This window comes from Artemia franciscana, chromosome 17, assembly GCF_032884065.1.
Source record: "Artemia franciscana chromosome 17, ASM3288406v1, whole genome shotgun sequence".
In the NCBI taxonomy this organism is placed as follows: Eukaryota; Metazoa; Arthropoda; class Branchiopoda; order Anostraca; family Artemiidae; genus Artemia; species Artemia franciscana.
Window position 1 is genome coordinate 18465572 of NC_088879.1, and position 27299 is coordinate 18492870.

The window sequence follows — 27299 nt, forward strand, 5'->3', positions numbered from 1 at the left end:
TAAAAGTATAATCAATTTATTTTTGCAGCAAAAAATACTAATTCAAAAAAAAATACTGCTGTGTTTTGTTTGTGAGTTTCTTCTCCTTTTTGTGAAGCAAGCATCTCCTTTTCATGTGTACTGGTCTCAGCTTCACGAGTAGTAATCTAGTAGTAGTCTTCTAAGTTTAGCAAGTCTCACCTTCTTGACAAGTCGTGGAAAGCCGCCAGGAAGTAAACTGTCTCAGCCGAAAGGGAAAAATGGGAAAGGAAAAACATTCCAAACTAGCAAGGTATCTTGGAGTGTATATTAACAAATAATTTAGTATCATCATTGAAAACTGAAAAGAAACTGCCCCTCCCCCGTGGTTTTGAAAAATATATTTAAATTAAACTAAATTTCTATTAAGCGGCCTTTAGATTATGCCCGGTAGTTGTGTTTAAATACTTATCTATAAACTCAACTTACTTGACATAACCTGAAATAAGGCGAAATGGACTGAACTTGCTTGAATGATAAGCTGAACCCTGGAAATAAAAGTCACAATTAAAAGGGTAAGTTTAAATTTTAATTTCATTCAACTTATTTATGTAGGCCTATTTGCTTTTCTCAATGTGCTTTTCAATGTGTTTGATGTATTATATTCTGATGAAACTCTGCTAAGCAAAGTAACAAGTTTTATGAACTTGAACTAACTGGAATAAGCTAAGGAGATCATATGCATATTTATTTTTGAAAACTTATCTATATTCAAATAAATTCTAAGCCAGGGGTTGGCAGCTCAAGAACCGTGGGACACCGCGACCCATTTACTGATTTTAGGTGACTCCCCTTAGTTCCTAAAAAAGTAGAATGAATAATAATAACTTTGTCAAGAGAGCACGGCAGGTATAATTACAAGGCCTACGTAAAAGAAAAACCAGTTAAGTCTATTCTTCATAGACGTATAATCCTAATAACAAAAAAAAAAAAAAAAAAAGAACCATTCTGAAGTCAAAACCTTCAGTCAAAATCCACATATTATAAGTTAATGCTGTCCGTTTTAAATGTTTTTAATGCTGCTGGGAGATGCTGCGCTCCTAGAGACACTGCTTCCCATTTAATCAAACAGTTCGGGAGCTTGAAACTTCCACCATAGGGTTCTCTGATACGCTGAATCTGATGGTGAAATTTTCGTTAAGATTGTATGACTTTTAGGGGATGTTTCCCCTATTTTCTAAAATGAGGCAAATTTTCTCAAGCTGTTAACTTGATGAAACTTATATATTTAAAATCAGCATTAAAATGCGATTCTTTTGATGTAACTATTGGCATCAAAGTCCCATTTTTAGAGTTTCGGTTACTATTGAGCCGGGTCGCTCCTTACTACAGTTCTTTACCACGAACTGTTTGACTTAAATTTTCACGCAAGAGAACCAATCAAGTGAAATTTAACTTTTCATTTTCTTTAATGGTTAACATTTGTGAAAATCTCACAAATGAGTTTTTAAAGAATCAGGTTTAGAAAAGGTGATCTCTTCAAAAATAAGGAGCAATGTGATGGGTTTACACAAATACGCTTTTCTATCAAGAAATCATGGTTGCAGCAGTAGCTACAATCCAGTAAAGAGCAAATCACAAGCGATAGTTACAAGGAGTTCAAAGACCGCGTTTTTTAAAAAAAACTGCCGAATGAAAAAATTGCCATCTCACACTGAATCAGGAATGGTAACTATTGTTTCGGTTAATCTCAAAAGTAAAATTGTATCACGACAATAAACTTGTAGTGATTTCGAAAAAGAGCTTGAAACCCCTTGAAAATGGTGTCAGATCGAAATAAAAAATGTACCATTGGAATTAACATGGCCGAAAATGTATAATAGGACAATTACAGTACTCCATCTTGCACACGAGGGAAAATCACTTTTTTTGCATCCGGGTAGCACTGATGCGTCTCTTTTTTTTCCCTTCTTTGGTTAGTGGCCTACCAGAATTATTTAGAGTGACGTTTAATGACTCCTTAGAAAACTATTGCTCATATTTACGTGACTTTTTTTTTATCAGTTCTACCATCCGTAAGTGTGATATATCATTAAAAACCACGCTTTTGTGTCACTTCTGAAGTAGAAAAGAATGGAAGTATAAAACGATATCATCATTGTGATAATTTATGGTCAAAGACCCTTAACTGGTGGTTTGCGAGAATATCCCCCTATGTTCCTCCAATCCCCCTTGTTAAGCTACATAATTAAGCTACAAACAATATGCCAAATACAACAACAAAAAACATAAAACAATCTAAAAATGTTTTACTTTTATATTGATAAAAAGTGTTCTTAAATGGTTTAAATTTACTGTACCAAAACTCCTATATTGTTTTGTGTTTTCAGTAAAGTGCTAGTTTTCTGTAATCCCACAAACATAAGGAAATATCACCAGTTGATTTGATTGAACTAGTTTTATTGATATATGTTACATAGGCTGAGAAGTAATAATTTTTGTTAGTTTTAAGTTTCAACTTCGCTCTTTACTTCCCTCGGAAAAACTTTGTTTTTTTTTTAAATTAATTATAGGACATTAATCCCTTTTTTTGTTTGTCAGACCTCTTTAATCTTACTTTTTTCTTCAAGGATAAAAAAAAATTTAAAAGCAACAGAATCCATCAAAGAAAACAGAAATTGGATTTGAGCCAAAGGGAGTTTCCATAGTTGCAAAATAATACGCCATTACATTCAATTTAAAAATCATCCAAGTCATTTTGAATATATGGAACAAGATTTCCTGCATTAATTCAAATATATTTTTTCTAAATATATTTCCTTTCTTATAGCTAATTGAATCCGCCTTTTTATATAATCGGCGTATGATATTCGGCAAATACTGCTTAAGGCCATTCTGAAGACTAGCAGTAGTGTCAATTGGGGAGGGGGTCGTGTTTCCATTCTACTCAGATTTTTATTATACAATAGAAGTTTGTCATTGGATAAATGCTACCTAAGGCCAGACCGAAGGTACTAATTAGGTACTAATTAGGGCGGAGGGTAGCGAGCACCCCTCTGATTTTTTTCCCTTGGACAAATGCAGCCTGAGGTCAGCTATGGAATTACAGGCTATACCATATGAATCACAAGTGATAATTTCAGTGGGACCTGGGCCATGTGGTCCTCAGACTTGTTGAATTTGTTTCCGTATAGTCTGATTTCGAAAGTTCATGAGAGCTTAAATACCACTCCACTATGTTTGTCATTGGACAAACACTGGTGTCACAATCGTCATATACGGGTCCGTTTCAGTATCTGAACAGGGGCTGGCTCAGTTTTAATGAGTGATCAAAAATACGTACGTATTGTAAAACTAGATTTTTCTACGTGTATATTTTGAATGAGAACCAATACTAAACAATAAGTGCCAGAATATCTTATTTAGGTTCAGTGTTGTCAGAGACTTAGTAAAATATGTTCCAGAAATGTTGTATTACAGTCACTGTTTTAAAGTTTTAGAAGAATGGAAGAATTCCAGTACGTCAAGAATATATAAAGGCATATAACTATACTGGATTCTAAGTAGCATTACCACCTAGAATTAATTTTCGTAAAACTTTGACAAGATATAGCATTATTTTTGCAACCCCTTTGAAAAAAAAGACAATTGATTATCTTTATGGACACATTTTCATCCATTATACCCCTAAAATTCAAAGTTTTCATGGCCCAATGAGCGAAAAGGTCCAAGACAATTATAACTATGATGATTTTTAACTTTGACGATTATAACTTTGACAACTTTGACGATCCTTACCAGACTGGATTCGTATCATCTAAAAGCGCAATTGAAGGCCTGGCAGATAAACTCCACTGAATTTAATTGATACCCAATGGGCTCTTCTTATGACTTTGGATGAAAAAAAATGTAGACCTTTTTCCCTGGCAGAGGTAGGATGGAGCACCGACGTATCAGACCATAAATGTAGCTGTTGAATGAGTTCCACTAACCCACCCAATAATTAAACCGGTGAGAAGAGATCTTGATAATATCATTAAAACTATGCCGTCTAGCAGATTATACATGTTATGATTTGTAGTTTCAATCATTTGAAATAATTTGTATTATTACTGAGAATCAAGAAAATTATTACTATTTGGCACATCATTTCGTAAACTTTGCCTATGTTTCGTCTCCCTGAATCCACCCCTCCCCGCCACCCTCAAAACAACTCTTCTGTATGTACAAATTAAAATTGCGAACAAATTGTAATAATTTTCAAAATAGGTGTCAAAAAGTTTATCAGTGCCGGAGAATATTAGCCAACATAGCAAATGATTGACCTTATTGGGACGCTACGCAGTAGCGTTGACTAAGTAAAGACCCATGCGCGTCCACCGCATTTTTCCGACCCCCTCGTATGGAACAGTATGTCTCAAAATTTAACACGACCTCCACAGCCCTGCAACCTTCGTCATATTTTATGCAAATTACTCATTGTTCACAAATGGATTTTAATAGAGAAGGTGGGCAGGTTTGGTCTTGGTAGACTGATGCACATGGAACTTAGGATTGTTTGCTATTCAAAGATTTATAGAGTTTCCCAAGAGTATAATCCTGAAACAACACGAATACCTAAGTTAAGCAAAAAGACGTTATGGGCACCTGAGTTTTCAAAAAACACGATCTAAAACATTTTGGGAATAGCTGTGAGAATCGAGCTAAACCTATTAAGGAATTAGGGGAGGAGTGGGCATCAAATATGACTTGGAGGAGAGGGCAGACATAAATTGAAAGACAATATGCGTATCCAGGGGGGGGGGGACCAAAATAGCACATCTACAATATCTCGTTAACGGCTTAGGGAGATGAAATTTCAAAGTATTAGGGTTAGAGAGCAAAGGTCCTTAAAATGTGGCACTTAGGGAAAAATGATAAGTGGGTCAAAATGTTGTTTCATATCTTTTTGCACTATTTGCCTAAGACTTTTTGCACTATTAGCCCCAGTCACTCTGCAAACCTATTCGTTATGAAGCAGTGAGGTACACCGAAAGGCAGCATATGTCCCCAGGTTATAGTAAAAGCGTATCAGCAATCACCACAAATGATCATCAATAAATAAACGAACAACAATTACAGTAAGTAACCGAGTCAAACTCAAAACGGGCAAAAATTAGCATAAGTAGGGCTTGACAACCCCCTTGCTTCCTTAAGATTAGAACATAATTTGTCGTGGATTGTCAGTTCAATATACATATGCTGATATTTATTCCTTAAAGTTCTATTTCTTTTTATTTATTAAATGAAAAGGTGAAAACTTTTTAAATATATTTTGTTTTGTTATTTAATATGTTTATTACGTTTCTTAAATGAGCCACCCCAACGAGTGCCAGAAGCTATCCGTGTAAATTCCTCTGAGAACATCTAGCACATTTTCTGGAACTTAAGTGCAAACATTTCTGAGCAACACCCTCCCGCCGCCACGACCGTAATTTCCATTATTATATTCTTAGTTCAAAGAAATATTTTCTCATTATTCCAAACTTTCTTAACTGTGAAAAGAAACCCTTTGCCTTAGCTTTTCTACATCGTCACTCTATCCACAATCTTTACTATTAATAGCCTACAACCCGAATCAATCCTTTTCGAAATCGACTTTCATAAAATTCACTATATCGATTTTGTCATAGCCTTTATCCTCATTTAATCCTAATGTGAGTGACGGGACTAATTTATGTCCCGTAAAAGATACATTCTTGTCATTAACGTTCAGAGAGAGGACGTTCGAAGCCGCTGCACAATCTAAGTCTGCATTCTTAACACAACCCTAATATACAATCTAATATAATCTAAGTCTGCACTATTATTACAACCCGAATCAATCCTTCTCAAAATCGATTTTGGTAAAATCGATTCTCTCAATATTTTTTTTCTCAATATTCCAAATTTTATTAACTATGAAAAGAAACCCTTTGCCATAGCTTTTCTACATCATTACTCCATTCACCATCTTTACTATTAATACAACCCGAATCGATCCTTTTTAAAAATCGATTTTGATAAGATCCACTATATCGATTTTGTCATAGACTTTATCCACATTTAATCCTAATGTAAGCGACGGGACTGTTTCAAGTCCCGTAAAAAAGAGATACATTCTTGTCACTAACGTTCAGACCGAGGACATTCGAATCCGTGCACAATCTAATAAGGCATTATTAATACAACCCTAATATACAATCTAATACAATCTAAATCTGCACTATTAATACAACTTTAATATACAATCTAATATAATCTAAGTCTGCACTACTACTACAACTCGATTCAATCCTTTTCAAAATCGATTTTGACAAGATTCACTATTTCGATTTTGCCATAGCCTTTATCCTCATTTAATCCTAACGTAAGCAACGGGGCTAATTTAAGTCCCATAAAAAGATACATTCTGGTCACTAACGTTCAGACCGAGGACATTCGAATTCGCTGCACAATCTTAGTCTGCACTATTAATACAACCCTAATATACAATCAAATATAATCTAAGTCTGCACTATTAATACAATCCGAATCAATCCTTTTCAAAGTCGATTTTAGTAAAATCCACTATATCGATTTTGTCATAGCCTTTATCCTCATTTAATCCTATGTAAGCGACGGGACTAATCTAAGTCCCGTAAAAAGATACATTCTTGTCACTAACGTTCAAATCGAGGACATTCGAATGCGCTGCATAATCTAAGTCGAGGATATGTACTCCTTTTTAAACCTTTATGGGTTTGATACCATGTTTGCCCATAGGTCTTACGGCGTTCCTTAGGAAGGCCATCACAATAATCCATATGAACAGGAAGCATACAACCCTACTCAACTCCTGATGCCAAACTGAACAAGTTGCAACTTCACTTTCTACCTTATACCTTATTATTATCCTAAAGTTATCCTACAGAGAAAATAAGGTAAAATATTTGACAAGCTCGAAAAAACGCGAACCCCTCCCTAGATTCCCAAAGGAAATGATGTACACCGTTAGAATCTAAGTGATAGGTGTTGCTATCAAAATACACGGAATTCACGAATGCAGAACCTTCTCCATCTGTAGTAGTTTAAATGCGATTTATGCAAGTTCTTAAAGGTGAGATACTTGAATTATAAGGCTACGATTCATGAAAAATTAAAGTAATTCAAGAGAAATGAAATTGCCGAGGTTCGTCTTACTTAAAAAAACTTTGTATAAAACTTACCACAACAAAATACCATCTTTAACTGTGTCATAAAGAGATTTTCCGTCGTCCTTAATCGGCAGTAAATGCTTCAAATCTAAATCCTCTCCAACGTTTGAATTCACCCAATCAGAAAAGGCTAACTGTTCTTCAAGGCGAACTGAATGGGTTGTACCCTGACTGCTGGCGTCTGACATACCCCCAATTGTTACGAAGGATACCCAGTCATCCTTCGCTTTTAAACTTTGGCAAAGCTATAAAAACGATTTTCATTTATGCCAGATACAAACAGCACAATGTAACTTTATTTTTTCACTAGTTTAGTTTAGGCTTGCAGCAAGAAACCTTACCTGGCACTTTTCTGTTTCTTGTTATATAGTTTATATAGTTATTATAATTGTTATATATACTTATATAGTCTATTTAATTATTTACTGTTATATAGTTTCTTGTTATGTAGGTTAATAGCTGCAGTGAAAATCTACCTTATAAATGAAAATACTTTGATTACATGCCTGTTCAAGAAGTTCGGAAGGTCAAAAAAGCCTTGGATACTTGTATGATATACCCCCAACCTAATATTCTTCTAATATGTTTCTCTGACTCTCAATCCTAATAAAATATACCAAAGTAAGATAAAAAACATAATATTTTAGAAATAAATTTGGGCTATATATTTGCACATTAGGGGGATGGGTGTAAAGTATGGCAGGTTTGCATGCCCAATGTGTTAGGTACAATTATTCTGCATATTATGTAGTAAAAACTGTTTTCTAACTTCACACTGTCCAAATACTTTACTCCCACCCCCTCCTAATGCCCAAATATATAGCTCAAATTATATATTTTCCATCTATTTTTTCATTTATCTTTGCACTGTCTCACGCTAAGCTGAAAGAAACTAACGAAAAAAAAAACGGTTCTATAATGCGTCAATGAATGAGCAACTTGAGCGGTAGGGGGTTTATCATACAAATACTAAGCCTTGTATTTAAAATTTTTAACGACATTTCAAGTCAGGGGCACTAAATAGACGACAGGGAGCAGAAGGGGAGGGGAAGTTGCTCCTTCTAAATTTTGAAATTTTGCGTATTTTCAGTTTTAAAATACCCCCCCACCCCTCTATGTTTGCAAAAGTATTTTTCTATCTCAATTTTTAATCAAAACCAATTCCTCCTCCCCCCATCTCTGCGTGAATTAATGCCCCTCTTTCCAGCGAATATCCCTTTATTGACATGGAAATTAATAATAATGAATCCTCAGTTTTCGCTTTTACTTTCCTGAATTCTCCGTCATTTCTTCCCCTAGAACTACCTCCACACACCTCACCCACTTATCCTACTTCTTATACTAAACCCCTTGGTAATGCAATTTAACTTGTGGGATGTCCTCGCTGACAAAATTACGAATCAGGCTAACGTTAATCTACCCCTTATTCTACTCAAGTCTCGTTCAAAATTTAAATTTATTTTACGATAAATCACATTCTCCAAATACAAATATCTCTTGTTCGACCTTTATTAGAATTAATTAGCCCCTTTGTCCAAGGACTTAAGGATAATAGCTTTATATTGATTGGGAAAGAAGTCTTCTTTTTGAATGATTTTTTTTTGTACAATAGGTTCAATTTTGCCAAGGGAGTTGGAGATGTCCCTTCAAGCCGGCCAGAAAAGTCTTTTTTTTTATTTTCAGGCCCCATTTTCAGATTTTCGGATTTATTTCAGTATTTTTATAAACTAGAGACCCACTTTGCCAAAGAACTTAAGGATATAATTTCCAAATCAGCCAAAAAATGTTCTTGCCCTTTTCTAGGTCCCATCTTTGGAGGGTCAGTCCCCCAACCTAAAAATTTGCTGGCAATGCCAACTGCTGGGATAGATGCCTTGCGACCCTAAACGGTAGGCAGAGTGACAAACTTCAAGCTTTCAAATGCCTCAGCTCGAAGATGAACTTTACTAGTGAACCCTCAAAACATTTGGAGCCACATATCCTTAGAATTGAGGTCTTTCTTCAATTAAAGAAAGCTTTCTGGAAGTAGAGCAAAATCTACCTTCGCACAATATTCGGAGTATATGAATCAACGGTTATCTCTGTTCTCTTCTATGAATGTGAGATGAGGTCACTAAAAGCATTCGAAGGGTTGAACTTGAACATATTCAACCACAAATGCCAGCATTATATTAAAATCAAGTAGTTGTGGGCATCAAGCCATGGCTAATTGTAGAAAAAGCCAAGACAGATAGTCCGATCGAGTCAGAGGCAAATCTGGCATAAGCCCTTATTAAGACTGTATAAAAATGATTTCAGTTCATTTGTTAATAGATAAGTCTATCTATCTTCCGTCCACACGCCATTCCTAGGAAAGAACTAAGGTAGATAGTCATAGAACTAAGATAGTCATAGAATCTAGTCTTCCAAGTGTTGGAATAAATGGCACTGGTAAACGAAGGGAGTAATATGGCTCTCTTATTAGACCAATACTTGTTTGTTAGCTTTTAGACAGGCACGCCCGCCTACATAGGCCTCAATCTCTAAAATAGAATATCGAACTACGAAGTTAGGATAAGATTTAGAGATTGTCACGTGTCACTGATATTGCCAAGCAATTAAGACTATAAAATGGTTATACCACACAACACGCAGATCAAATGACTATTTAACCAATAAGTGTTAAAAATATCTACCAATACCAGCAGGGAAGAAGAGAACAGGAGGCCAAAAGAAAATCCACGACAGTTAAGTCCAATCTTGACCCAATTGAAAGGTTTCAAAAATGCGGCCGTCGCTGGGACCATCTGTGTCTAGAAATCGTGGAGCTTACCACTCTTGAGTGAAGCCTCTGGAACGATACATATCGTCGTCTGTTGATCACCACGATGAGTCTGGGTGCGTCTTGAATGTGCAGCAATTGCAAGTAAATAAAAGTATTCTTGGTCCAGGCCAAGCCAGGCCAAGGCTTACAGGCCAACACCATTCGTGAAAAATTGTTTGCTCTTTTTCAAGTCCTACCTTCTGGTGAACCAATATTTCCTTTTTCCTTGTTTAAGGTACCCTGGGGTTGTCTTGAACGAAAAATTTACAGATAACAGTTTCCACAAATATATTAAAAGCGAGCAGAAAAATGGTTTGTGTATTAGAGTCCCCTTGGCCCAGCAAGTTGGGATGCAAGTTTCAAGCCATTCAAAATAGAAATGTTAATTGGGCCCTTTTTGAAGTCCGATTTTCGAGCAGACGAAGAAAAAGCAACAAAACAATATACAACGCCACCCATGCAAAAATATGACTATACTTTAAGATGAGGGACTGTAATTCCTTGGTTAAAAGTTCTCGATGCAGACCATTTCAATGCCATATAACTAGTTTTTATTTCGATTTAGCTTCACGTTGTAGTGAACTCTGGCAGTTTTTCAGAATTGTTATATCCAATTAAATAACATGTTTGATGATTACAATAAAAAAAGAGGCAAATAGTAAAAAAACTTATAATGATATATTGGGAAAATCCCAAAGATCTAGTAGGCTAAAGGAAATTGCATGAACGCCATAAAAGCGACTTCAACTATCAATTTAAATGTTCATGGTGAAAATAGTTATTCTTCATTATGATAAACAACCAGATAATTTGTATCTCTTGTTCAATTTCACGCATAACATTACTACTAAACTTAGTTCCGCTAGGAAACCATATGGTGGTCATTTATTCATTACTTAATCCAATATTCATAAATTCACAGCAAAAAAAAACTAAAACAAAGCTAAATATATGACTGTGCATAAATCAAAGTTTCTACTTGGATTGATTGTAAGTAATGCATGCTTAATATTATCAAGAATATAGTTAAAAATCGAACAAAGAGCTGTAATTTTTTCTCTTGCAAGGCAGGCTTAATTCTTGACTGGGAAAACTTGGTAGACTACAGGGCCAAATCCTGGGTAACTTTAAACCCTCGCCTCCAAAACCCAAAAATTAAACGAAAATGCACAATTTTGATTATAAAAACCTAGTGTAGGCAGAACGAAGTGTTTTTAGAAGTTTTTCCTGTGGGTATGTGTCAGGCCGTAATTTTCACGAGAGGGGAACTTTGACTGAGAAGTTCCAAGAAATTTGTTTGGACAGAGGCCAAGAACTTCGAAAATAAACGTAAAACATTAGAAAATGTAAAAGAAAAGAAAAATCTTAATATTTAAGGGCATGGTACCGAAGCCCTAATTCCTCTTTCTTACGCACCCGCCTTTGTACAACCCTTAATCTGTGCACGGACTTGATCAAATATTGATGAACTTTGTGTTTGCCAAATGCTATTAGCTCTCATTATAATTATACAAGTTTCTTCAATTGAAAAAAAAAATTAAGTGGGATTCCACATTCAATATAAATTGTGTTCTGTCAAATCAATCTTCTTAGAAAAATTTGCACAAAATATGGGACAAAGAAAACACGCAAAATATGGGTAATTTAAATGCACGATAGAAGAAAACATGGGAAAATCACAATCTTAAAATTTTTAATTTCCAAGACTCAAAATACACTACTTAAGAAAAAACACGCTGATAAAGCAATTTCATTTCAAAATGAAACCTTAAATAGCTCTCTATGATGTTCCAGTGCCTCGCAAGCAGTGAAGAAAAAAAGAAGCAAGAAAAAAAGAACATATCAGTATATGTATATATATATATATATATATATATATATATATACAAAAATTACTTTTTCTTGTTGTTCGGGGGGGGGCTACAAGTTGCCTGAAAAGGCTTTTGGGCAATGGCTATTCCATTGGTGTACTTTTCATGTCGTGCCATCTTCGAAGAGTTTCAGGCTATTTTTCGAAATTTCCATAAATTAATTTTCAAAATGGCATTTTACTACTCCGACTAATTGAAATAATGGTCAAACTACAATTCCTCAATCAGCAACAAATGGTTATTTTTTTTCACTAGACACCTTTTTTTAAACGTTTTTTTTTTATTTTTGGTTAATACGGGCCATGGTTTGTTTTCTGCTAGGTTGCCCTACTGGGACAACCATGATTCGTGCAACATATATGATGTTCGACATAGTAAAAAAAAATATTAAAAGATTAAAATCTTTTTACACAAGCCAGCGCTTCCGAATCTGTTTTGCTGAATCTGTTTCTCCCAAAATTCCGAGAAAAACGAGTTAGATATTTTTTTACATTTGTATCTTAGAATCGGCTGTACCTAGAGCGCTGAAATCTTGCAATGTCAATTAGACCATTCGAAAGATATCTTCTTTTTTTTTACACAACGTAGCGTTTGTAACTCAGTTTCGACAAAAACTGTTATTTTCGGCAAAACCGCTCTCAGCAAACGAAATTATAAGTAAACTATAGAAAAAAATATAAATAGTAAACGAAAAATAAATATAAATAGTAAAAATAATAAATGAGAAATGTATAAGTAATTTTTCATATAAGTAAATATATAAATATATAATTATAAATATAATATAAATATATATATAAATATAATTAATAAAATAATTAAAAAATTAATAAAAATTAATAATAAATAAATACAAATATAAATATATAAGTAATATGTAACATAGTAATATAATAATAAATAATAAATAAGAAATATAAATAGTAAATAGAAAAATAAATAGTAAACTATAGGAAATTATGAGGACACCGGTGAAATCTCTAAGTCAGATGCAATTATTTTTGTGCCACAAATATAGCTAAAACGGACAATTTGAATATGCAAAGTAAAAAATTTGCTAAAACTCATTGTGAGGAACAACAAGATAATTTATATGTAATATTCAATTTCACACAAAACCTTATTATTGAATTTAGTTCCGCTAGGAAACCATATGCTGGTCAATTTTCCGCTTCTTAATCTGATATTTATAAATTCACAGCAACAAACTCAACGTTTTTGCTAAAAACACTACTAAAAAAACGAAAAATCAAAAAGAGGCTAGGATTTTTCCCCGGAAAAATCCAGACGTGAGTCACACTTACCCATTAGAACACCTAGACAGTTAGCTCGGCTGTATTCAGGGGAATGGTTCTAGATTTGAACCCTCACCCCAAAATATAAATTAAAATGCACAGTGTTTGGTTGTAAGAAAGCTGCTATAGACAGAAGAAATCGGTTTATGAAAGTTTTTTGCCTTGGACAGGGGTTAATACGGAATAATACAACTTTGGGCACTTACGTATTGGCCAGTACACGCTCGATAAGTGAAGTTAGGTTAATCCTAATGATATATACTAAAATATAATGAAAATATATTGCTTTAGTTTTTTTTTATAATAGCATAATTTGGGATATATATTTTCATATTAGAGGGGGGGAGGTAAATTAACCAAACCTTACCCCTAGCCCCCCAAATGTGCAAATATATTGCCCAAATTATACAAGTCCAATGCATTCTGTCACCCTCATTTGTTTTTGTGGTTACGAAGCCGATTATCTTATATCTTACACTCAGCAAACTTCTCCGTGTGTACTGGCTAATACGGAAAGACCCAATTTTGACCTAAATTTTCACTGAAGGGAGTTGTTCGGCAGACAAATCCGTACGATTTGGCTTGAAAGGGGCCAACCATGTTAAAGAGGGGGGCTCACATCAACAAAAACAACTGCTAAATTACATAGAAACACAAGAAAAAAAGAAAAGAAAAAATTTGGAGAATTTGAGGCATCAGCTCGAATCTCACCCCCTCCTGCTTTCTGGAAGCTTATTCTCTTTCCTCTGGAACACTTTCGTGCCGACACCCACGAATAACTAAAGACACATGGACATTTAATAATACCATATTGCCTTATTTGACACAATCATTTCAGCAAATTCACTTGAATGGTCAACCAAATAATAGGGCGATTGTCACTAGATGGTAGTAATTTGTTTAATGTAGAAAGCATTTATAGGGTTGACAATCTTTTTGGTTTAATCATGCGTGGTAGCAACTGCAATCATTTTGGTCTTGATCGTGCAAAGAAATACATATATTGACTAGACTTGAGGTTTACGCAAAAACTATTTCATGACGTAGTATTACCAGATAAGTCTGCCAGATAGAAAAATAGAAACCAGGTTTCGGTTGGCTGATTTTTTCGTCATTTAGAGTATTGTTAGAATAAACTATAGCAAAGAATTACTCAAATGAAGCATTTATTTCTTTTATAAGGTTCTTACAATGATTCACGTTGAGCAAAAGTAGAATTATTTTTTTAATTCATGTTTATTGACCAGTATGATTTTGTTTAGCCCTTTGGAAGCATATAGGGAATGAAATTTGTCATTCCTTACTTATTTACTTACAATAAAGCAATTGTTTGTCCGTCACTAAGGATTACATTTACTTGCAGCATGATCAGAACTATTTGTTCTGATCTGATCTCATGTTCGATCAGAACATGATCGAAACTATTTCATGACGTAGTATTACCAGAGAAGTCTGCCAGATAGAAAAATAGAAACCATAACCGGTTAAAAATAGTTGGCAAAACCCAACCCGACATTCTCGATTATTAAAGCATGTTTTTTGGTGGTATCCAAATTTGTAAAATAGCTGAAGTTGATCTTGAGGCTATAAATTAAATATAAATAAAACTAATTTTTTTAGCTGAAAGTAAGGAGCGACATTAAAACTTAAAACGAACAGAAATTACTCCGTATATGAAATGGGTTGTCCCCTCCGCAATCCCTCGCTCTTTGCGCTAAAGTTTTTAATTGTTTTAAAAAGTAGAATTGTGGCAAAGAGTCAAACTTTAGCGTAAAGAGCGAGGGATTGCGGAGGGGACAACCCATTTCATATACGGAGTAATTTCTGTTCGTTTTAAGTTTTAATGTCGCTCCTATATATATATATATATATATATATATATATATATATATATATATATATATATATATATATATATATATATATATATATATATATATATATATATATATATATATATATATATATATATATATATATATATATATATATATATATATATATATATATATATGTTTATATTTATATTTATATATATAAATTTCAATTTTTGAATAAATTATTCAATTTGAATAGTTCAAAGGTATGTGAGGAAGCCACATTTTTTAGAATTTTGCTATCTCTAACACCAAATGAGTGTTATAGCCTTCTTTAGTAGAAATAACAATTAAGTTACTGACTATGCAGGTCACTGTTGTGCAAAGCAAAACAGGTGGAGAAATTTTTGAAGACAAAAAAGTTTTTCCCCTGATAAACTTCAGTTTACTTCATCTTGTGTCATGACTATTTATCTGTTTCTAAGATTCTGCTTTTCTTTGGCCAAGTTTCATCATAAAACACTAAAAAAGTTGAACAAAATAATGCAAAAAAAAAAAATAAACCAATAAAATTAACCAAAATGTAAAATAGTATATAAAAAAAGGAATAAAGTCTTACCTTGGCAAGCCAATAAAATGGAAACCAGGATAGAAGAATGTCAGTAAAAAACTCAGCAGTGCTAAAAAGGGCAAAGACAACCCAGTAAGTTAACCATCGAGTATCATCATCTTTCCTGTATGATTCTAGTGCTTTAACTGATGCATAAGCTGGATAAACAAAGGCAATAACATTACAGACTAGTTGGGCAGCATAACCAAAAATGAGGTAAATGGCAAGAATGGCAAAGAAACCTAAAATAATAGTTATAATAATTAGCACAAGAAAGTATATTTGCTTGACCAAGCAATTTTTTCTAGCTCAAAGGTCAAATAAATTATAGCTGAGGAATACTTTATGGACACATGAATCTATATTAAAGGCCATTCTTCAGTGTAGAAGTATCAGTCCAATACTATTTTATTTGTTTATGAATAATTTGCCATCTCATTGATTCCTCTGTAATGATTTGACTGTTCCAAGAAATTAAAATGTTTTCAAGTAGTCAATACACCCAGAATTGCATGTTTAATTATGTATGCAACATTTTCATTTCAGGGTGTGTGACAGGGGGGAGAGGGCTAGAGGGGGAAGCACCCCAGGCAGCTAAACAAGCTTAAATTGTAATATTTTTGGGCACTAATGTAATATTTACAGCACTGATGGTGTAGCCAAGTCATCCACCCTCCCTGGCAAAAAACTTAACTCCAGTTTGGGGGGGGGGGGTTGTTATATCCTGTTCAACCTGATTCTAGTAGACAGAAATCAAAAGTTATGGATCCCTTCAGCATTGTTTTTATCAATCAGCACAGGGCTCAGCACCCAAGGAGTATTTTCTGGGTAATTTTAGATTTGTGTAAATTGTCTCCCAAGTTTAATTATCAAATTGATCGCCATATTATTTTGAGTATTGATTAAATCAGATATATAGTTGTCATATTTAACTAGTTTAAAATTTATTGCACAGACAAAATTCAGAAAAAGTTCTTAAGACAATTCACCAGAAATCATTTATAAAAAAGACATTTTAAAAATTTCATCCCAAGAACTTACTCTTTATGTGGAAGTCATTTGTATCCCCAACTTTTGAATATTCTTCCTTATTTTGGTATCAACTAAGCATAAGAAAAGTTCAGTGGTAAACAATCTTGTCTCATATCTGAAGAATTTTCCTTGTGGGGAGAACTTAAAGACATTTTATTAGCCATTCTTTATGTTTAGACTAGATAAGAGAGTTAATTTGAGACAAGGTTTTGGTTAATGGACTTCCTGGTTGGTAGAACACAAATGTTACAACCTTTTGAAATCTGCAGTAATGTTCCTCAGAGAACCATCCTTGGACCATCATTGCTTCTCCATATAAATGATATGGTATTTGAAGTCTGCAACCACCTAACCCTCTACAGCAATGACTCAAAACTATTGGGTATCTATGACAGATGATGCATACAATCTGACCATGATTGTCTGCAGGTATGGTGAGATAGATGACTTCACTCCTTTGATATTTCAAAATGTAATGTCATTCCCCTTGGTCACACTAATACACAGACCAACTTAGAATGAAGAAAAACTTGACATTATCTCCCATACCACTTCCAATGTGTACCAGCAGTAAAGACCAGGCAATCACTATAGATAATGTCATAAATCAGATATTCTGTGCTAGTAGTCTCCAAAGCAAATCCAAGCGTTAGACTTATCAGGACTATTACAAGCCAGTCATAATAGATGGGTAACGTTTTCAAAGACATATGTCTTGGATCTGTTGACCAATTATAACAAAATGTCAATCCCAAAATTTCATAGGACGCCTTAAGAGGGTAAGGGGATGGTTAGGATTAAGGGACAAAAGAGAGGGATGGTGCCCCTCCGATCCTTTTTCTTTGTTAAAAAGGGCACTAGAACATTTTCAATCAAATGAGCCCTGTCCTAAGTTTCCCCAACCATTCCTTCAAAACGAAGCACTATGGATGAACATAGTGTCTCTTATTTACTTCACCCCCCCCCCACTTAACTTTCCCTAAAAGTTTCAACTTAATATCCTTAGCCGTTTCTGAGATATTACACAAGACCACTTTTTCATTATAAAATATATGGATCAAAACTATTGACAGGTTACATTGTTTACGGCCCTTGTCCTCGTATCTGTGGGGATTACGATACCCCCAAGGGTATATTTATTGGCCCTTCTACTATTTTTAACAAAATATCAGATTTTCCATATGTCCTTGGAGTATACGGGGGCAGGTTGCCCTCCAATTACTTTTGACTCTTAAAAAGGATACTAAAATTTTTATTTAGAATCAAATGAGCCTCCACTGAAGTTACTAGGACCACCATTTCCACTTCAAGCCGCTCTAAGGAAAAATAAACCAATAATACGTTGAAGGCTTATGCCTCTACTACAGGCAACGCTATGCGTTGCTCTGATATGCACTTTTGGGCAATCTTATTTTTCACACCTAATTGCCATTTTCAATTAACACGATTCAATAAAGAAATAAATACTTTGTACCTTAAAATATTGTTCGATACGCTGTTTTTATCGATACACACTAAAGAAACTTTGCGCCCCCCACCCTCTACAAGAGGTTTCAAAAATGCTTGTTTTTTGTATTTTTATTTTCAAAGAAAAAAAGAAATACATTCTTCCCCCTCCTATACATTTGTGAATTGGTTCCCTTGATAGAAATAGAATTTTTATTATTACAATACAAGCTATTCATTTAAATTTTGGCACATTCTACCGGTGAATAAATTTTAGGCATTTTTTTTTGAATCTATGAGAGCATCAAGCCTTTAGTGCAGGATAGAAGACGGACGGCCGAAAAAGATGAGGGTTTTTTCGATGAGGAATGTAGGCAGAAAAGGGAAGAGGTTATTAGGAGTTTTAGGCTACTTAAAGCAACAGGCCCATCAGATCAGGAATTAAACTTCTGCAGGCTATCTGAATATAGGAAAGTAAGGTCAAATTATGATAGGGTTAAAAAACTTAAAAAGAGAGAGAGGCAGAAGGAGATTAATGAAGAAATTAAGAGAGCTTACAGTATGAAAAACCCTAGAGAGTTTTGGTTGGTAGTTAAATGTTCAATCCAGGGCCTGGGAATAAGAGGAGATGTCCCGCCAGTTGAGACGTGGCCAGATTATTTTGAAAAGAGGGAGTCAGAACATGTCAGGACGAATGATTTGAATGGGTCAAATGATAGTGAGTTAGGGAGGGTGAATTACCCTTTAAGGCAGAATGATTACAGTTTAATTAGGCCTGTATCTGATGAAGAAATTTGGGATCAGTTGAAAAAGATGAAGGGTAACTCGTGTCCAGGAGTAGATGATATATCTACAAGGGTCCTGAGGTTGGGAAGGACAACTATAATGCCTGTGTTGGCCTATGTTGGGACAAACGCCCTCACATACATAATAAAATTTAAGAATATAAAAGTTTGTTACGTAAGCTAATTCTTAAGTTACGTATATTTTTTACTAATAAAATCATTCATTATAAATTAAAATTTATGGTTGCCTTTTTATGTAACCGAAAAATTGCAGGGCAACTAGGCTTTCCCCACCCCTTATTTCTCAAAATCGTCTGATCAAAACTAAGGGAAAACCATTTAGCCAAAAAAGGAATTAATATGCAAATTTCATTTTAATAATTTATGTGTGGAGAGCCAGAATCAAACATGCATTAATTAAGAAACCTTCAGAAATTTCATAAGAAAACTAGTTTTTTTTAACTGAAAGTACAGAGCGACATTAAAACTTAAAACGAACAGAAATTACTCCGTATATGAAATGGGTTGTCCCCTCTGCAGTCCCTCGCTCTTTACGCTAAAGTTTGACTCTTTGCCACAATTCTGATTTTTAAAACAATTAAAAGCTTTACCGTAAAATGCGAGGTATTGCAGAGGGGACAACCCATTTCATATACGGAGTAATTTCTCTCCGTTTTAAGTTTTAATGTTGCTCCTTACTTTTATTTAAAAACACTATTTTTTTATGTAATGACCCTCAAAGATGATACTTTTATCTTTTATTTTTAGTTATATAAAGCGATTAGAAACAACATATAGTTCATCTTATGCAGAATAATTGTAGTTAATACATTTCAATTGTAGCTCTGCTATTCTCCAACCTTACTCCCCCCCCGCCCTCATGTGAAAATATATAGCTCAAGTTATATATTTCTTATGCGTTTTCTGATATTGGATTTCGTCAGCATCGCTTCAATTTACGGGTAAATCGGTTTTAACCAGAGTGACTCTAAAAGTGGTATATAAGCGGTAACTAAAATAAGATAAAAAGGTAGGGTCAGAAAGGGCTAGGGTAGCCACGAGAAAAGAGTAGGGCCGTCTTTGAGAGTCAGTAAGTGGCTTAAAATTGAATTTGCAACTAAAACGGTTATTATAGCGAGAAAGAACATAAAACAAGTATTGATCGGTATGTTCCACTTATTCCTAGGTCAGTAAGTTTAACTGCTCCCTGTTTACCGAGATTAATTTGGGGTCTTCAGAAATATCAACTTAAGTCTTATTAATGGATTATTTATAGCTTACTAATCAAAAAAATATATATTTGTGTTAAGTAGCTTATATTATGGAATAACAATATGAAATAACTTTTATTAGGGCTAAATTACAATTTTTGCGTTTTATAATCTTTTTCAAAAATCAAGTGATTTTTATGCTAATTTTATGATCATTCTAAAATACAAGTACATTCTTCGTCTGGTAGTAGCATTGAGAGTGAGATAATAATTTGCCAAATTATTATTCGCAATGATTTTAAAAAGTGTAGACTGTAATAATAGAAGAAAATATGTTAATCTAGTTAGTAAAAACATTCTTCGTCCTACAAATTAAATATCTCATAGTTTATATATGCTAACAGTAAAACTCACTACCAGTTTAAGCCCTATTTGAATTTAATATTTTTCGTCATAGCTAAGACTATTTCAGCATATGATAAGAACTTCGGTAAATTTATGACAGTTCGTATTATTGACTTAACAAAAAGTGAACTTACCATTCGATGCCTTTTTCATGCTCTTTACAAATCTATTAATCTCTTCTATTGCAAATTCAAATTTAAGTACTTTTTGACCTAGCATAACCTAACTAAAGCTAACCATATTATAAATAATTTCGAAAATGAAAAAACGTAGTATTATTTTGTCAAAAACGACAGAGAAAACAGCGCTGAGAAAACATAGCATTATTTTGTCGGAAAACGACTAATAATTCATACTTTAATTGAAAATTCGTCATTTTCAAGAGCTCAGAAAGTCCTTAAATTTGAATTTGCCATCAAAGCGATTACTATATTTGTAAAGAGTATAAAAAATGCACTTTATTAGTAAGTCAATAATATGAACTGTCATAAATTTACAAGAACTTCATAGGTAGAAGTAAAACTGACTTTACAAAGAAGTGAGAGAACTCTCATAAATCAATAACAAAAACTTACCTGATGGGATGCTTGCTTCACAAAAGTTAAAATGAAACTGGCTGAACCCGAAAATTGTGCAGAGCAAAGAGAAAATTTTTCCATTCAATCGGACCTAGTATTTGATTTAGCTCAAGTTTATTACGAAATCAAAGTAGGCAGTGAACTCTACTGAATCAAGTGTTTTTCATCTATATTTTCATTATACATTCGCAATTTTTGGTATAAAGTAAAAACAATTTTAAAGCTCAATATAGATAGAATCTTTCATCGACCTTGAAATCAAAAGAAAGAAGAGTATTATTGTCAATTTGACCATTAGACACTTTAAATATAATAAAAAAAAAAAAATTCGACTGAAAGTAAGGAGCGACATTATAACTGTGATCATTCAGTATATGACAGGGGCTGTTGCCTCCTTTACACTAAAGTTTTTTATTGTTTTAAAAAGTAGAGTTGTAAGAAAGAGTCAAAATTTAGCCTAAAGAGTGAGGCGTTGAGGGGAATGTTAAACATACTTTAGTCAACACTCCTACTATTTCTGTTAGTACTACTACTGATGCAACACTACTACTGCTTTATAATGAGATTTTTTGAAATAATGAGGCTTGTTAAAATTCAGAACCTTTTATCTATACCTGGTCTAGAATCCAATCTTTTTGTAAGTGAGTTTGGATACTCCTTATATAAATGGCACTCCTAAATTTATAACGAAGGAAAATAGCAACCGTGCGTTTAGACATTCTTTTTCTAAGAAGGACGAGGGGGGGGGGAATAAAACTTTTGACTTAAAAATTTAATCTCTTGATTTAAACGATTAAAAATCTTAAACATGTAGGATAAAACCCTGATTAAAATCCTTGATTTAAAGGATGACTGCTTCCTTTCTCTGAAAAACAATATAATTACTAATTAGTTTAGTTAACAATTTAATATGATTACCAATTAGTTTGATTACTAAACACTGAAAAATACACACTAAATAGCCTACATATTAGATTCCTTTCCCAACGTCGATTAGATTTTTTTACCCTGCCATCATTCTATAATACCAACTCCACCATAGCAATTACTAATTGTTGTTTTATTTTATAGATGTGAGAGGAATTTCTAAATACAAAAGAATAATAATCAGGGGAAAAACGAGGTAAAGCGTCAAAAATATATTAAAAATTAGAATATAATGTAAAACTATGTATAACAAAAACAGAATTAATGAATATTTTCTATGACACAGGCAATAATAGGATAAAAGTCAGTGGCGGCAATTCACAAAAATGTAGAGGGAGGAGGGGAGGGAATTCATTTTTATTTTCTCTAAAAAACAAAAAATGAATTTTCAACAGCTATGGGAAGGACTCGATTTTTCCAATGAGTAAAAAAATTAGAGACCCCCCACCTCCCTTAACTGGCCCCATTTAAAACACAACAATGCTGGATTTTATTTTAAGTTAATATGAAATGAAAGTATGTGATCTGTAGCTGTCTATATAAAAAATAACAACAAACCGTAATAGGGTAATCAATCCCTTAGAAAAAAATTGATGCTTTAAAACTGTCTGGTACTTTCATATTTAATCTGAAATCCTTCTTTTATGCAAAACATAACATTTTGAGCATATCTGATCATAATGATTTAGCTGTAAACGACTTTCCTATGCGTACGTATGAGTCTTGAGCTACGGCTCATTTAAAGAATTGAGCTCAAACTCATTTCTACTATATCTTTCTTTTCTTACTTTGATCGTTCTGTTCGAATTTAAAAATTTATTTGGATTCCAGTTTATATCGCTATCTACTTCTTCGATAATTTTTCTGTAGTTTTTAAGTTTCTTTCCGCACAACTTATCCAACCAATTCGTAAAGACTGTACATATAAAAAATTCAACAAAATAAATTTCGGCTAATAGAGACAAAACCATGGCACAAAATCCAATAACGAGCAGTATCCCTCTAAGCCAAACCTCTGGAGGAGGTTTCAATTCCATGAAATTCTGCACAAACACAGCTGGGTATACAGTCAAGTAGGCAGATACAGATAGCTGTAGAATAGTTTGCAGAAGAAGAATAAAATTTGTGTAAAAAGGTTTTCTGTATGGGAATCTGCACCAAAGTCCTCAGTGTTGTTGTATGGATAATACCATGGCTGTGATTTGGTAAGTTCAAGGGAAGTGTAGGTCGTAGCTAGTGTAACTATGACCTGACTAAGTATTGACATCAAAGGCCCAACTGAAATGAGTGACGTTGGTGGTGGTTTTTCGTGCAACTTCCCTGAAAAAATAGTTTGAATGAGTTCATTGAACTAATTGTTTAAAAAACAGCTAATACTCGCATAAACTAAACAACGAAGTCGTGCTTAGCCTATTACTTTTTGAGTCCCAAGCCATTCCTGAGACACTTCAGATGTACAATTTCGACAAAGCGTGGATACATTAACTGTCTTTTGACTGAGACAAATACCCTTCTCAACATACTCCGAAAGTTTCAACATAATACAGTTAGCTGATCTTGAGATATTGCAGATTCACCACTTTAATAGCCTGAATGGACACGGATTTCTTTAATTTCATTCACTCCCTCTCACCATAACATTCTCTAAAAGTTTTAAATTCATACCTCAGCTGTGCCTAATACACTGAATATAAGCTATTTTGACAACCATGCATCACATTAAATCTTTTGATTTATCTCGTTACTTAATCGTACATAGTTTATAAATCTCATAGTAGCTTAAAGTGCAAAACGTTACTGTTGTCTAGATCGCAGACAAAAATTGTTCATCCCTCACACTACTCCAATACTAAGTTGAATTTCCCATGCCTCACTCCCCCCTTTCTTTGCCCAAAGGAACCCGAAAGTTTCAACTGCATCTCCAAATGTCTTCCTAATATATTGCAGATCGGGTATTTCGATAAACTGGATATAGTAGTGTCTTTCAATTTTCCTCTGCTCCCCTTTCCAAGACAAGATTTGAAGTACACTCGACCTCCTCTCCTTTTCCGATACTCCCTAAGAGTTTTAACTCCATCCCTTCAAACATCATGTAAATACTGTAAATAATTTGAGGTATCAGGTGCTCATAGTGTCTTTCCATTTCGTTTCTAGAGTACACTCTTGGGGAGCTTTCTGGCATAACTATCGATTCATAAGAGATCGCTCAAAATACAACTAATCTGGAAAAAAATTATTCACCCATTTTCAGGCCCCTAAAAACCAACCCCCCAATCACCACCATTTCTTGGGCTGTTAAAATACCTAGTAATGTGCATTCTGTTCAAAAGAAATCTAAAGCATAAATGAAGCATCCTCTATGTAATTTTATCAGTATTTCTAGCTAAGTAAGTACTTGATAATGTAGGCAACGAAATATAGAAGTGACAACCGTGACAGTTAATTCTCAAACATTTTTTTAGTTGAAATTAATTGAACAGTCCCTTACCTTGCCTCAGAAACCCCCCTTCATCATCACTCATTGGTCTCTCCTTTTTCTTTCTCCCATCATCCTCTCGAATGATAACACATCTACCTATTTTCAGATTTCTCAATTGACACTCACGGCTGTTCAGATTAGTGACGGCTTGAAGGTAAGTCTGTTTCCATTGTCGTCTGACTCCTCGACGTGTTGATGATTCTTCCGAGAGTCGTAAAGCAGCAGCTGTAATTTTCTTCTGTAGCTCAACTTGAAGCTCCAGGGAAGTTATAGCTTCGTCCTGTAAGAAAGCATTAATAAACAAGTTTTTAAAATAATGGATCTAAGTCACTGGCTCCCAGTCTGTGGATCGCAACCCTGAATGGGGTTTCGGTACTAATGCCACAAGGTCACCAGTCGATTTTGAGCTGAATGTCAATACTAGAATGAAAAACATAGTAAACAGCTATATAAATTTTTTTTACAAAGAGAGTAACACACTAGCAACAGTTCTTACCATCTCTCAGTCACCACAAAACACAAATTTTTTTACCGCAAAACATGAAATTTGCGCCCACCAAAATTTGAAAAACAAATTTACCCCCCCCCCCCTCCCAAATTTCCGTGACTCGACCCTAGTGGGTCGATTAGCTAAAGCCAAATCCCTTTTACCATGCGCAAGATATCGTCAGATAATTTAGTTTTAAGTTTAGATTTTGACACAAGCTGAACCTTAGATCTACCAAAATTAAAAATTTTTACTCAAATTCAACCTAGTATTTTAACCTACTGCAAAATAGTGCTTTTGCGAAATTTTAGCTGCTTAGTTTTAGCTTTAAATCTGAGTTTCCATGAATATGAACTTTACAATATAAATATATATTAACTTTTTGAACAGCTATTTAAATTTACCTCACCTCACCTCTTTAAGAGGTGAGTAACACACTAGCAACAGTTTTTATCATCAGCAGCAACTTAATTGATGTCTTCTTCAAAAAAAAATTCGACCGAGTGAGAAAAATTGTGCGGAGTATGTACTGACGAGGCACCTTTAATGCTTGGCTCCAAAGCTGGCTTCCATTCGTCAGTTGAAGTGACTCCAGAAGTATTTTGGGCTGAGATGAGTCACATACAAGCATTACTTGCCACAACCCTGCTTGAGTCACTCAAAGAAGTGCGTAACCGAGTGACTAAAGCTGTAAATGCCGTCAAATCAAGGCTATTAGAAGTGTTCTTATATGAACAGAAACGAAAAGTCCCATACTTTCCATTAAAGGTTATTGAAACACATTTAAAATCACAGAAGCTAAAACACTCTTCAAGACTCCGCCTTCGCACACGCGCAATGACAAACGTTTAGGGCGGCACGACGAGCTTATGGGAAAGAATTCTCTGACGGTCTTGGAATTTCCCAGATTGCAGGCAATGAAATATGTGTCATTGTTGGAGAAACTTTTCACTACCGTTCGTATATATATAAATATTTATACTGTGGTTAGGTGTCTCTTGAGAGAGCAGGTGTTGAAGAGATTTTTTGAATTGAGGAGAAAGTTACGAATTCTTTTCGTGTCTCAAAATACAAGGAGCCTTGTTTATAGATGAGTTTACGTTGAGTGCAAATTGGCATACCTGGTCAACATTTTTGAGATATCTGATGGTATTTCTACGGGATCACAATCTAAGGTGAATACGATAATCTTGCAAGAAACCATTTTTTTTTAAATAAAGTTGGAACTCTGCATCACTATGCTTGACTAAAGGACATTTTACATGTTCCCAGAACTTTTCGAATTTGTTGAAGAAGCAAAAAGAGAAGTTTACATTGATGAATCATATGACTTGATGAAAGAGCATTTGGAAAATCATACTGACCAAATAAAAAATTACTGTCTTGATGAATATTCCAAATCTTTCTCCCTTATAATCAACGTTTTCAGTGCCAGTGCATCTGATATCCTTGACGCAAAAAGAGTTCACTAAGATTAAGTGCAGTTTTGGAACTTAATCATGGTTTGGTGAACTACAACTACAAGAAGTTTCAGTAAAAAAATAAAACAAAAATTCCCAATAATATCGAAATCGTAATAAGGAGTTCATTACCGTTCCCAATCATTATATAAGTGGACCAGCATTCTCCTGACTTCTTATCCTTACAAACAAATACCAAAATAAATGATACACATTGAAGGCAATTTAACGCATGCTATATCGGATAATGAGAACACAGAGAAAATGTGTAATATATTTTTAAAAAAGCAGTGGACAAAACATTTAGGATACTTTATTAAGAATTGGGGGTAACATTCTGATCTATTTGTTCTAAAATTAATCCCTATATTTGAAGGGTTGAAAATCCCTTCTATATTGAACAGAAGCAGAAATCGATAACTTTTATCGGTCGAATAATCAATTCTTAATTCTATATTGAAATATATAATTATATATATATATATATATATATATATATATATATATATATATATATATATATATATATATATATATATATATATATATATATATATAATATATATATATATATATATATATATATATATATATATATATATATATATATATATATATATATATATATATATATATATATATATATATATATATAAATATCAACTCCCTAGAGTAAATATAGATGCGATTTTAACTCACTTCTTTCGCTTTGGCTTTCATAATGAGATTCTCGTGTATAGCTAAAGCAGTGCCAATCCTCCACCGAATTTGTTGAACAGTTTCACCAGGATTAAGTGGCAATTCTGGTGGCATTCCTCCAGTTATCTCTGCTTCTTTTAAACACTACTTCTTCAGCTTTTCTAGCTTTTCTTTTAGCTTTAGTTCAAGAGACTCCTTCCTCATTCGTAGTGCATTGATCAT

At 33.9% G+C, this 27299-nt stretch overlaps 1 protein-coding gene across 1 annotated transcript; it reads right to left on the bottom strand.

Annotated features, from left to right (window-relative positions):
* LOC136037694 (uncharacterized) lies at positions 1-27299 on the bottom strand. Its single transcript, XM_065720450.1, has 7 exons — positions 27078-27299; positions 24441-24711; positions 23143-23272; positions 21023-21063; positions 15578-15810; positions 7185-7417; positions 1-506 (listed from the first exon to the last, which is right to left on the bottom strand). The coding sequence occupies exons 1-7, from the start codon at positions 27189-27191 to the stop codon at positions 431-433; spliced, it is 1098 nt and encodes a 365-aa protein (XP_065576522.1). The 5' UTR covers positions 27192-27299; the 3' UTR covers positions 1-430.